This window comes from Stegastes partitus, unplaced genomic scaffold (genome assembly GCF_000690725.1).
Source record: "Stegastes partitus isolate 25-593 unplaced genomic scaffold, Stegastes_partitus-1.0.2 Scaffold2110, whole genome shotgun sequence".
In the NCBI taxonomy this organism is placed as follows: Eukaryota; Metazoa; Chordata; class Actinopteri; family Pomacentridae; genus Stegastes; species Stegastes partitus.
The window spans coordinates 30311-43935 of NW_007579841.1; the positions used below are offsets into that span (position 1 = coordinate 30311).

The 13625-nt window shown below is 40.8% G+C and overlaps 1 protein-coding gene across 4 annotated transcripts in view; it reads right to left on the reverse strand.

The window, feature by feature from the left end:
* The window catches only part of supt20 (SPT20 homolog, SAGA complex component), a 15853-nt gene extending 2638 nt beyond the window's left edge, over positions 1–13215 (reverse strand). For 2 of the 4 annotated variants that reach the window (XM_008303994.1, XM_008303991.1), the window contains exons 1-22: positions 13106–13215; positions 12502–12597; positions 12285–12320; positions 11984–12109; positions 11183–11309; positions 10994–11097; positions 10619–10735; positions 10443–10496; positions 10086–10225; positions 9697–9853; positions 8187–8243; positions 7974–8051; positions 6219–6388; positions 6092–6124; positions 5865–5976; positions 5541–5646; positions 4355–4510; positions 3504–3816; positions 3303–3418; positions 2471–2526; positions 1742–1852; positions 587–677 (exon numbers count right to left, since the gene is read on the reverse strand). In XM_008303994.1, coding sequence (XP_008302216.1) covers positions 587–677; positions 1742–1852; positions 2471–2526; positions 3303–3418; positions 3504–3816; positions 4355–4510; positions 5541–5646; positions 5865–5976; positions 6092–6124; positions 6219–6388; positions 7974–8051; positions 8187–8243; positions 9697–9853; positions 10086–10225; positions 10443–10496; positions 10619–10735; positions 10994–11097; positions 11183–11309; positions 11984–12109; positions 12285–12320; positions 12502–12504 — 2263 coding nt within the window. In that variant the 5' untranslated portion in view covers positions 12505–12597; positions 13106–13215. The remainder of the gene's footprint in view (positions 1–586; positions 678–1741; positions 1853–2470; positions 2527–3302; positions 3419–3503; positions 3817–4354; positions 4511–5540; positions 5647–5864; positions 5977–6091; positions 6125–6218; positions 6389–7973; positions 8052–8186; positions 8244–9696; positions 9854–10085; positions 10226–10442; positions 10497–10618; positions 10736–10993; positions 11098–11182; positions 11310–11983; positions 12110–12284; positions 12321–12501; positions 12598–13105) is intronic. The other 2 variants (XM_008303992.1, XM_008303993.1) reach the window with 2 other exon arrangements.
* Between the last annotated feature and the right edge of the window lie 410 nt (positions 13216–13625).

A 13625-nucleotide genomic window follows, 5' to 3' on the forward strand; every position in this document is an offset into this window, starting at 1 on the left:
GGGGGGCGTGGGTTCAGTGAACCACACATGGAAAGAAGTGAAACGAAAGGAAGGGAGCACAAAAAAGGGGGACGTTGCAGGGAGGCCAGCAGCACAGGTAAATGACCATGTGCATGGATTGTTTTAAAAAAGAAGGGGGTTATGGGGAAATAGCATGAATAAGGCGAGCCGGAAGAGTGTGAGTGAACAGGATAGGTTGAGAAGGGAGACGGAAAGACAGTGCAGGAGGAAAAGACATAAGGGTGGGGGCAAAAATAAAAACAACAACAGAGGAAAAAGAAAAAAGGAGAATGTAGCAGAGAAGAAGGGGAAGTTGAGTCTCTCCTGTCAGTTGTTACATGCTCCACTGAGAGGAACAATGGCTAACTTCAGTAAAATGATCATGTTTAGTTACAGACTATGAGTCCTAATGAACAGTAATTACAATAACGAATACATTAGTAAATCTTATATTATTAGTACTAGTTAGTGGCATGGTGTCATTGTGGTTTGGAAACAAGTTAAGGGATTGAATGAAGAGAAATGTTGTAGAGAAATTTGCGTGGCTTTAATGTGCATTTTTTGTGTCTGTTTACGTGGTTCGTACCTGCTGCCTGTGGAGACATGAAGCCTCCGACTCCCAGGTTGATGACAGCTGTTTGCTGGTTTCCTAAACTTTGATCGGGCCCCTGGTCACTCTGAAAAAAAAAGCTAAAGTTAGCACAAGGCATCAGGGCCATTACACACAGTTTCCACAAACACAAAATCTGTGAATTACAAAGAGTAATGTATACAGTGCCTCACCACTTGTAATAAAGCAGAGTGTATTTTTAAGCTGTTTCTCAACAAAGTTACAAAATTTATAAAAAAAGTGAACTTAAGGCATGTGTGTAACAAATGTTGCACAGATTGAATACATTAAAAAAAATGGTAAGAAATAAAGACAAAATCAGATCTGAAACGGCAACACTATCAACACACAAGGTGATTTTAAAAGATGATAGTGATTTTGTTTGTCTGAAGGCCCAGTCATGAGGCTGCTGAGATGTGTTTTGGCGGTCTAACACTTTCTCCTACATCACTACTGCTAGATTCTGGGCTTTTCTCCCAATATTCCTTGCAGATTTGTTCAAACCTGCCCTTGTACGATGAAGAGTGTCTCGACAGCTGTCAGATTTTCTAATTTTCCATTGTGACTCAAGTCCGGGCTTTAACAAGCCAAGTACATTCATATTCTTTCATTAAGCCATGTGTGTCAATACACTTTGGTCATCTGGCTTTCTTTTGTACTTCTGGCTCCTTCAAGCCACTCTGCCATAAGGCCCAGATTTGTAAAATATGTAATGACTGCTCATTGACATTAGCTCATGTACAGTGGTCCTTAGCTCATGTATGACCTCTCTAATCAAGCTAGTGTGCTCACGTTTGCTAAGAGAGTCTCGTGAAATACATATTTTAGGTTTCTATATGAAACACATTTCTGTGCCTTTGTGTTAAATATGTAGTTGAATATTTTTTAGATGTATTTCTTTGGATATTTCATTGCTATGTTTCTATTCTGACATGCAAATATGCAGAACCCCATTTATATTAGCACTAACATTGAAACTATAAATATTAAACAACAGATTTCATCCAACACAGTTTGTAACATCTCACAGTTGCTTTCCCAATGACTGAATCATCAGATAAACATGGTTCTTCTGACTGTGTTTTATTTATATTGTTTGCACGTGCAAGCCAATGTGACTGCATGTCTCACCGTTTCCCCCTGCTGTTGCGGACTGGAGGTGGCTGACTGACTCTGCTGTGGGGAGAACTGGGACAGCTGCTGCTGCTGCAGAGAGTTAAAGATGAGAGGACCAGTGGGGATCTGGAGATGTGAAACACAAACACACCAACAAACAAAGAGCGGGGGAGTAAATCACAGGGAGATGAGGACGAATAAAGGGCAGGACATGGAAGGAGGAAAGGCAGGGAAAAGGACGATGCACATGTAAGCAAAACAGGAGGAAGAAGGAAATGGGAGTTAAAAAAGCAATCAATTTACCACTATCACAATATCTGAACTACAAGGGGCTCTACACGTAATTGCAGAAGGAATGATCTTCAAACAAGTCGTGTCTGTGTTCTGATTATCCCCTTTAGTGCGTCTGCCACTATTCCTCCAGCAGAGGCCTTTGCTAAGAGACTCTTAGCAGCTCAAGAGGAAGAGGGAAGGCAATATTGTTGTCACAGTGACTGGTTAAAATTCCACCCAGGGCATCACATACAAAAGATGCATGCCCTTGTGGCTCGAGAGAAGTTTCATAAAGGGAGTTTATGACACTGAATATGCAGTAATGTGCAGGAAAAGGAGGTGTGAGGAATTTTAAGCTCCTCACTCACACGTCGCTATTCCAGGTGTGGTAACACAGGTGAGGGTCACGAAGGAGTCACTATGCCAAACAAATACCCAGTGCATGCTACTTACAGCATCAGAGAGTCATACCTGCAGTAAATTCAGTGGTCTTAACCCGGCACTGCTGTTCAGGCCAAAAGGACTCCCTGTAAAACCAATAAGAGTTGCATTAAGCACAGAACAGTGAGACAAAAAGGATAGACACATATATTGGAAATTGATTTAGGTAAAACTGAAATGTTACTGTACAGTGTAACAGCCTTGTGTTCCAATCCTATTGTTACAATCAGTGATCATTCTGTCTTTTTCATCATGTGATTCCTGTCACACACTGTCCTCTCAGAATGGTGGATCTCTCTTTGAATTGCTAGATTTTAGAATATATGCTAAAAAGCATTTCCCTAGTAAGGCTGGCCAGAGGCAGGAAATGTGTTTTTTGTGGGCTCATAAAAACCTCTGATGCACTTGGCTAAAAAGATTTACTTGACTTGTAACTGGTTGGAACAGTCACCCTGTGGTCACATGGATATGCTGTTAATGCCTCTTAACTGTAAAATCATTTGTTTGATCCCTGGAGTAGCCAAAGTGTATTCAACACTCACAAAATATCCTTGAGCAATACAGCCGCTCATAATTTCCTAGTCAGCTGCAAATTGCTAATGCTGGTTTGCAAAACAGGCTTTTATTGTTTCCCTTTCCACAGAGAATCAGACCAAACATCCCTGGGGCTGGAAATCACTCTTTGTTCAAGGACAGTAGGTTGGATGCAAAAGAGCCCGGGTAGTTAATGTGAAGGACAGCATCTATGCTTAGTGCACCACCATACGAGCCTGTAGCATGTGTGTCTGCATGTCATATGGTAAATGGCTGATCATAATCGATTACAGTAAAGCACAGGGAGACTTGACAATGAATCTCTTACCAGCTTGGGCTGCAGACTGCATGGTTGGCATCAACCCTCCAGGTGGCAGGATTCCACTCAGGTTAAGGCCTGGACCCAGCATTGGGTTGGAGCCACTCATCAAGGTCTGAGGGCTACTACAGAAACAGTACAAGATCATCATGAGATGGGACGGTTAAAAGTAAATGACAGAGCAGCATCAGAGACTATCTATTCTCTTACCAGACAGAGCTGACCACATTGATGAAATTGAGCCCTGCTGCATTGGCCATGACCTGCGACGAGGTGGTTCCCGTGGTGATGGATGTGCCCATGGTAGGCAGGGGAATGGTCATGACGGGCAGGGGCTGGCTTAGAGCCAGTTGCTGCTGGGCAAAAGGCGTAAGGAGGGCAGGCTGCGACTGGCTTTGAACCATGGGAGGGTCTGAAGGTGTAGGGGTCACCGAAAGAGGGGCAGAGAGGGAGTCGACGGGATGTGGGGTCGAGCATGGCGTGTTGGTGGGGGTGGGGGTGGATGGCTTGGGGGTCCCCGATCCTTAAAGGGGAAAACAGTAAAACAATTCTTTCAGTGGGTGATGCCTTTAAAGCTTTGCAGGGAAGTCAGTTCAATGCTCAGTTAGATTAATATTTTTTTGACAACAGCAATGGCTTCTGGGTCAAATGGAAGCTAATGTTCATGAACAACAGCTGAAAAGTGAAATTAAAATTATGAGGCCTTTATCATATCAAAACTTTGTCCCTTTTTTTTCAGTCAGTTTGCATGGCAGCTGGTTTTAGTTAGAACACACGGGACTTTAGAGAAAAGTGCTTGTGATGATGCAATAGTACGTGCTCTTGTCGAGTTCCAGATATGTCCCTGCAGTTTTATTCTTTTAAAATTCTTTTCCATATTTCTTAAGACCTGAACTCTTGTCAAGGTAATTTATCAGAGTTTGTCAAAAAAAAAATTCCAGCTCTGGAAAATGTAGGAGCTGTGAGAAAAGGTGATGTCAGACAAACTATTACAGCTAATTTTCACAACTGCCTGATGAAAGCAAGCGGTCCAACAGTTAGTCAGAGTCGGCTGTACTTACTCTGTGTTGAGCCCATGGGGGAGAGGGAGGCAGGTGACAACAGGCCCACCTGGCCCAGCTCCATGGAGTGCTTCCTGTTCAGAGACTGGCTTTTGGCTGGAGGGGGCGTAGGACACTTAAGTAGACCACTGGTGGTTTGTGAACTATATGGATTACCTGGAAAAAAGATGAGTTAAATGTATGAGGTTTGCCACTGGGCTTGGTCCGTGGGTTTTGCAGGGTTAATCCATCTGCTGTAACCTGATCTCAGCACTGCAACGCAGGCCAGATGCAAGCCATGAAATGAAAAATCCAACAGAGAGAGTTAATCAAACTACGATGTTTGAAACAAAGTATTTGTTGTCATAAGCAGGGCTTTGTCCACCTGAAATGCATTCGGGAGTTAAGAAAAATAATATATAACATGCTAAAGCAGCCTTGTAAGCTACAAGCTACAAGTCAGATGGATGACAACACATTACAGAAAGACAAGAACACCAAATATATATATTTTTAAAATGTGAATGGACTTGAAAGGTTCCACTTGTTCCTCTGCTGGTCTATAAACATTGTATTTGGCATAATCGGCCTACTGTTGTCAAATAACTGCCAAATTACTCCAAAAGATGAAGACAACGATATGAAAATAAAACCAATACCCTAATAATTGCTGGGCTTTTTCAAAGAAGCTATATTCATTATTTAGCTGACACTTCGCTGAGCCACAATGTAAACAAGGGTTTGAATAAATGAAGTAGGTCTGCTTTATAGGGTACACATATAGGGTTCCCACAGGCTGTATACATACATATACAGCCATATTCTTGTTACACAATATGCAAGAATATTTTCCATAGACATTTAATAATAGACATTTTCTAATCTAAACTGGCTCCAGCTCTGGCACCATGCTGGAATTCCAGGGCAGTCCTGGACAACTTCCAGCCATACATACGATTTGGTTGCACCCTTTTTCCACTGACTTCCTCCACTACCTAAAGGGTGTGCATTTTGTTCTTTCAATTTCCACATATTTGCTATTGTGAAGAGCACTACAGATACCAGAAAGAGTAACGGGGTAGATTTTTCCTCAAATGAGGCTATTTACCCCTTTTCCCCTTCTTTCTGTCCTCACTGTCTCCCACATTCAGCAAGCACATAGGACCACCACATGATTGCTCCCCTTTGCCAGAATTAGCAGATGTACCTGAGGAGCTGCTGCCCGATCCTGAAGGCAGTTTGATAGGTGGGGGTCGGTGCTTCACCCCTTTTCCCAACAGCGACGTCTGGACCAGCGGAGAAATACCATCACTCTGTGGATGGCATTTAAACCCATTTGTTAGCCTCTTTGCATCACAACACTTACACAAAAGCAAATAATCACATTGGCACAATCTCAGTATCAGATAAGGTAAGATGAATCAGTTCTAACAAAGTTCAAGTGTCATTACCTCTCAACCTCTATTCAGTTTAAGTACATTCCTCTAAGCTAACCCAGACTTTTCCTACATCCAAACAAGGCAGAACTTACCTCATCTTTGCTGGGGGAGGGAGGCCCCTGTCCCACGCTGCCTGAGTTATGGGACATCTTGACCTGACACTTAACATCTTTCTCATAAACTCCTTTGTACTGAGTAAGAAACCTGTGAATCAGATTAAAAAAAAAAAAAAAATCATATTACGCTCACAGACAGTACATCTCTGACAACTGCATTTGGCAGGATGAATTTCTGAACAAAAACCAATATGATGACTCACCGGTCTGCATCTATCTTTGACCCTATGAGGAAACTGTGAATGAAACGAAAGAGATGAAGACAGATTAATTCGGGATGACATTGAAAATGCCGTCATTGTATTCTGAAATTGTCATGAGTCTACTTACGGGGGATGTATGAGCTTTAGGTCTGTGCTGTCCTCCTCTGCTTTTGGTTCTTTAGCACAGTAAATCTTGCCGTACACCAGTGGGTCCCCCATTGACTGGAAGATAGACACCTTGGTCCTCTGAGCCTGACCCCCCACCTCACACTCAAATGTGTAGTCATCTACAACCTCCTGTGTACACAAACAGGACAAAGACAAGCGGTGTCATGTTTTTGCGAATAGGCCAACAAGTTAAGAAGTCTCAGCATCAATTGATGAATGTCTCAATAAACGAAAGTATGTGAAGAAGGATGTGTGTTTCCTTCAGTTTCTGTTATTTTTTTCTCCATGAAATAAGAGAGTAGTTTTAAATGATCTAGTCCAATGTACTGATGTAGGAATTCTATCTAATAACTTTAGGGTCTTGGGTTCCTGTGGTGAGCTGCAGTTCATTCATACTTTATAGAACACTGACAGTCAAGAAATGTTCAAGACAAGAAGGCAGACATGGAAGAGAAAAGACAGACGGCGGTAAACTGTAACTGTGGTTTTATCTGTGGTTACAAACAATAATGCTCATTGAAGCCTTGCGACTTTGCCTGTGCTCAGCACCACCTGCTTCATAAAATATAACTTTCCACTGCGACGAAGCATGCTGGAAATATGTGAAAAAAGTCCAGTACCGTTTATGGAGAGAAAGAATGTCCCTGAACTGGTCTGTTCACGGTCCAGTATGGTTCTTTTTTTTTCCAGAAGAGTGGAAGCATGTATGATATTTAAATCTGTTCCATATGTACAGCAGCTTGCAGTTATGCACAATTTGTACTTACAGCTGGCCATCAAGAAGCAATCTCTGTTGGGCTGTTTAAACCTGCAGTGTGACACTTTGGTCTCCCTCTTCTGGCAGTGAAATTAATTACAGAAACCCAGCTAAAGCACGCTTATGACCTGTGCCTGCTGTGTTTGTCCTTTACTTTCTTTTTTAGACAGCAAACCAAACTCTGAATGTCTGAATGAATTTTAATTTTTTTTTTTAAATCAAAAGCATCAGGACATTTGGACACTTTCTAGGTATTTCAGCAATTGGCTCCACTCCATACTAGTTCCTTTAGACTACTCCCTCTCTGTTGCTATGGTTGCTTCGCTCTCCAGCTCTGGCAAACCAATCGTTGCTGGTTGACATAAAACGCATCACTACTGGTGTGCCAGGGCCGGAACGTTGCCCTGACAACACATTTAAAACTCGGATATACTGCAAAACACAGGGAGATTTACTTTATGCTGATGGGCTTAATCAGCACTGTGTGAACTATTTTGGTCAGGGCTTCCATGTAACAGACATTGATATATAAGTAAAAGCCCTGCATACAAGTGCTAACCTTTTACAAGTTATCTTTTGCATGATTTACAACACCACAGAGTTTGTGTGATTATTTTTCACAATGTAGGAAGTCAACAAATTCTAATTTTCTTTCGTTTCCTATGGAGTATTAGATCGCAGCCGCCCCTGTCAGAACAAATGGCAAAAGCGTCTCATTACCCATTTTTACTGACTTGCGGGGTAGTTAGTTATTTTTATGTGTATGACTTTACATGTCAGGCTTTTTTTGTATTTGCATCCAGTGCTGCACTCTGTAACTTTGCTTTAAAAGATGCTATATAAACAACTTTGTACTTACTTACATTTCTAACAACTACTCCCTTGCTCATTTCTAAGAGCAAACAGCCATCATTGATCTGCACGCTCAGGGAAGATTAATGCTGCTGCCAAACTTACCTCGGCAGGCCAGATCACAGTAGTGGGCTGAGAGTCCTCCAGCTGCAAAGATTTCTCAACCACGGCGTACTTTTCCACCTAGAGCAACACACAAACAAAACGGTTTTATAGGGTCCACATTATAACTGCCAGACTATGAACGGAGTGGTTTTTAAGTAGTGTTGCCTCAAGTGTTTAAGTGACAGTGTTGTAAAGGGTTATTAAGCTACTTACATCAATTTCCTTGGGTACAGTTAGTTGGCAGTTGTTCTGCTTCCACATGTCAACACACTGCGAATGACGACAGCAGCAAAGAAAAAACATAAGTATGAGACAACATGAGTGAGAGTTAAGAAAGGTTAAGACACGTCTCTGTCGGTGAATAATAAACAGAAATAACACAGCATTGACGTATCAACTTGTTTTCGCCTATTATTCCAGTGATCACCTTGGGTCATTTATATACATTTACAAGCAATCAGCCACACAGTGAACTGGAGCCAAAGTACAGTGCTTAGTTGTTTTGAATGAAAAGTTTGCCAACGATTCCAACCCCTAATTTTACTGTGACTAAACACCACTGTGGGAAGCATCATTGCCTTAAGTAACTTTTCAGTTCTCATATGGGAGGTAGTTTACCAAATAATACACAAACTCACCTAGATATTTACCTAGAAACAATCAAAGAGGATTTAGAAACATTTCAAAACACAAGGATCAATGAGAAGTAAAATAAATAAATAAATATAAAAGACTCTTAGATTCTGAACTATTTCTAGCTCTGCAATTACATTTAAACAAATTATGGCACTGACCATGTTAACTCCTTTGTATGATCAGATCTCTGAAGTTATACCCCCTTTTCAAGATGCAAAATCATGGCTGGGCTAAAGGTTTTTAAAAGGTGCTCTAAAAAAGCTGTGCAAGCACGAGTATCCAAAGCACAAGCACGCAGATCAGACATGACCACACCCTCAATAGATCAATACATAGTGCAACTTCATCACAGATAAATATCAAATTTGCAAAATAAAAAAAATGCAACACTCCACTCAGCAAGACAAGACTGTCTAGCAGTGGTCTCAGAGAACCACTTCTTAGGAGGTAAAAGAGTAGAGAGAAAATTCACATCTAGGAGGTGTTTTGTCTACACCAGAGTTTGACGTCTGCAAGAAAGTGCCTTCATCCAAACCATGGAGAAGCAGCACTCCACGCTTCAAACACATGCTGCACCCTCTGATTTGCATCTTTATGGAGATGGATTCCGTCTGCAGCAAGATAATGAGTCCAAACAGACCTTAAATCTTTGCAAGAACTACTTTAAGACTAAAGAAGACTAAGGAGCGCTGAGTGTCATAGACTTTCCTCCACAGTTACCTGACCTCAAGTCCATTAAACATTTATGCAGACACTTGAAGACTGAGAAAGCTAAACACTCCTAACATCGCAAGAAGTGCTTTGGAGCATCGTCTCATCATACTGAGATAACATGGGTTTTCAGGTTTTGTACAAACTTGAGGAGTCCATGCAGCTTGTCTAAGCTCAGGGGCAGACTGAATATTAAGATGTTCTAAAATGCAAGTAGGTTGTTAAGATAATATCATTATCATTAGTAATTCTACATTTGGTAATGAATAGATAATAAATGCATAAATGCAAAATTCATGTATTATATTCAGTTGTGGTTTCTGATTTTTGGACTCCACTGCATACGTGTCAAATTTTATGTACGTTGACCACTTACGTTTCCGATCTTTGAGATCTTCAGGTCTATGACAGGAGCAGGTTTCCTCTCCTTCCTCCTCTGCAGGTAGTCGTAGAGCCGCAGCTGTGGTGGCATCGGTAGATGTGACAGCTCCTGCTGCCTGTTCAGTGCAGCTCGAGAGTGCCTCTTGAAGCACCTATGATGCAAAATAAATAAATAAAAATAACTCAACATGATCAAGGTATTTGCTCCATTCATTATTTTTTTGCTTCTTTTCAGTGACAGAGCTTTCATACAAGTGTTTTCCATTTTATAAAAAAAAAAAAAAACAACACACTAATAAATTAGATTTTATTTTTTTTCCTGGCACGACTGACTTTAAATTGAGCTGACTCCAGCCCTGATGAGTGTGTGAGTGTATTCAGTACCGTTTCATGGAGCGAGTGTTCATTTTCTGTTTGTTGTAGAGCAGGCGGTTGGCTGTGCAAGTAACAGAAATGGAGGGGTCCAGGCACAGAGGTTCAGCTGTGGCCAAAATCAACTGACTCTCCAGCTGTAATTTGTCATCCTAAAGCAGAGAAAAGGGAGATACTGCAGAAAACTCCCGTGCAATGTGCTGATTCCAAAAAAAACTCATGACGTGAAAGGGAGGGTTACTCACTTAGACAATACAGTCTTTAAGTATACTTTACATTAATAGATGCAACAAAACTTTTCATGCTATGTCAAATGACAATGTGGGTGAATCAAGGGGAGACAGAAACACAGCGAACATTATAATTTACCTGTGTCCACTTGTGGTGGTCACTGGTCATGGCATGAACATCACAGATCAGAGTCTGTGGAAAAAAAAAAAAGACAAACACAGTATAAACAAATGTTCTTTTTTGTTTCTAAGATCAGCTGTAGATTAATATTTTCCACTCACTCATCATCAGAATCATATATTAGCTCATATTACCTGCATGGTTGGCCGCAGCAGGATGTGTCTGCTCTGATAGGTGGGAATCTTGGTATTACCAGATTGCCTGTAGTCTCTCACCTCGACTATTACACAGCCACAGTGGAAGATGTTCACCTGAGACACAGTAATATACGTATGTCAACCAACAGATCGATACAAAAAAAGAAAGATTAAGAAACAAAACATAATTTAAAATAAATGACTTTACTACTATCAAGAATAGAAACACTGCTTAGGGCTGCTCTTTTTTATCTATTAATGAGACAAGTGTGGAGCCTTTGCAAATGTGTTCTCAAATAAATAACCTCACATTAAAAACACGTTACTTAATTTTACAAATGGTACATTTTAAAATTCACTCCACATGCACACCTGTGATTTCTCCAACAGATCCACCAGAATAGGAGGCAACTCCTCAGCATCTAGGTACTCCAGCAGTTCTCTTTCTTCATATGGCAGACGGATGGTTTCAGAATCTGGAAGGCCGCACAAACATGGAGGTTACAGCAGAGACTAATATGATACGTCTGTGGGCTTGTGTAATTATTTACTGTCTCCTACCTGATCCATTTTTGCCCCTGAGCATTAAAGAATAGCCTTCATTCCCAGGGTACAGGTTGACCACCAGACATGATACAGACTCCTGAGACACCAGCTTCTCCAGTAGATTCACATTTCTCCTCAAATTCTACAGAAAAACAGAAAACAAAACAAGAGGGAAATTCTCCATATTATCACCAACAATTATGAGAAATGCTAGGTAGTGGTTTTGTATGATTTCCTTTAAAAAGAAAAGAACTGACATAGTTTCATTTTATAAAATAAATATTATATATAACATGATGTGTTGCAATCATGTGTATTTACTAATGTACAAATATGCCACCAATTCTTATGTTTTTGAAACATACTTAATGAGCAGAAATGCTTATTTACAACACTTGAGATGTGGACTCTGTATTCTAACTGGGGATGAACAGTATTTACAGCTTCTGATTTGATCAACATCACATCTTCCAATTAATTTGGCTGCACTACTTTACAAATAGAAATATACCAAGACCATTTAAAATGTCTGTTCTAGTTGATAAACAGTAAACAAAAAGCAGGAAGTAGCTTTTAAACTTCGACATTTACATAAATGAAAAAGGTGGACTGGTGTAAAACTATTGCATATATGCATGCTCTTTCTGTTTATGCTTTTATAAAACTGAAATACTTCTACGCATTGGAAAACAGTATCAACATATTTTAATGCATTTTTTTTCCCAATTCACTCCCTTCAGATTGGAATGAAAAAGGGTTGAATGCATGCATGTAATTACATAGTCATAAGTGAGAGTGAAGTGACATAACACAAACCTTTAACTCTGGTTCTTTCTCACATTCCTCTATGTACAGCTCATAGAGCTTCTGATACAAACTCTTCCTCCCGCCTGAAGAAATTCTTCTTTTGGCTGGTCGTTGTCGAGCACTTTCAACAATGTACTGAATAACAGATAACACACTGGATTAATGAACGATGGGACTGAAACAGCCTCACCAACATAGCCAGTAAATGATGCATGCAGTTAGTGCTCAGAGACACATATGGGTATATACGTTATTACTTTCTTCTTTTACAAACATATGAACCCACAAGACTGAAGTAAGTGCTTTTTACCTCGGCTCGATCCAATGCATATTCCAAAACTTGTTGCTTGGGGGAAAATGAGTAAAATGAAACAGATCAGTCACAACTGGAACTCACAAACTGGTAGAGAGCAGAACAACCTGTGCAAGTCTGGGTTAAGGTATTAGGCTGGTTATTTTATATAAACATCGCTGACGACGTCAACAGAATGTGTAGAGAACAATGAACTTAAAAAGAATAAACTTACCATTGTGGTCCACCGCCAGCTGCAAGGCGAGGGACGGTAGACGACGCTGTCCTTTCTGCCCCACACTGTCACCTTCCTAAAGTGACCATTCACACCCTGCACAGCAGCACAGCAGACGGATTGCAAACAGCGTGGCAAAACAAACGCAGATACAAGATAAATTAGTGTAGAGACACTCGGCGTGGCTGGCAGGCAGTTAAGACAGTGCTGATGCCAAATAGTCTGGCTGGCACTCAATCAAATGCCACATACAAACAGCTAAGAGGACTGACGAGCGAAACACTGTTTCATTTAAGTTGTTTCATCATTTGCTTAAAATTAAAATGCTGCTGCAAAGTAAATATATGCAGAAAATGCCTCAGAGTGGATAAATCAAGGTAGCTAAGCTTATTGAACTCTGAGGACTGTGAGCCCAGCCAAGAGAGTAGCTGAATAGCAACAAGCTCGTTGATGCCTGACCGTTGAGGCTAACATGGCTAACGGTAGCATGCTAGCCCGTTCCGAGTGGACAAGCTGTAAGTTACCAGCTACGCTTACGGCCGTACGCCGTCTGAGACACAAGCCGACAGAGCGACGTCGGTCTTAACAAACAGGATCGACTTGCCTTCTATATTGCATAGCGGTCGACTGTGGCTCCAATGCAAGAAAACGAAATGAAATTGAAATATCAGTGTCTTCATTGAAAAAAAGTCGGAGCGGCAGCCATTTTCTTCCAGTGTGACAACAACAGCTAAACTTCCGGTTTGAGCGGCGGTGGGCGGAGTCACTAGGGCGCCTGTTTTTCCTTTTCTTTTCTTTTCTTTTCTTTTCTTTTCTTTTCTTTTCTTTTCTTTTCTTTCTAAACAACTGATCATCGATCAGTGACCACAACTTTACAAACAGAGTAAATTGGGGGAAGACTTTTGTTTTTAAACACATCTATTTTGAATATGGGCAAGAAGCATGTTTAAGTGAACAATGGAGGTATATTAAACTACACCAGACAACACTACAACTTTACTATGCAAAATCTAAATCAAATGTTGTAAAAGGGTGTCTTACCTCACAGTTTGAGGAACATGCCCCCCTACTAGAAGAAGCCCATCTTAGCTTACGAGCCATTTAGATCAATACAAACTTTGTTT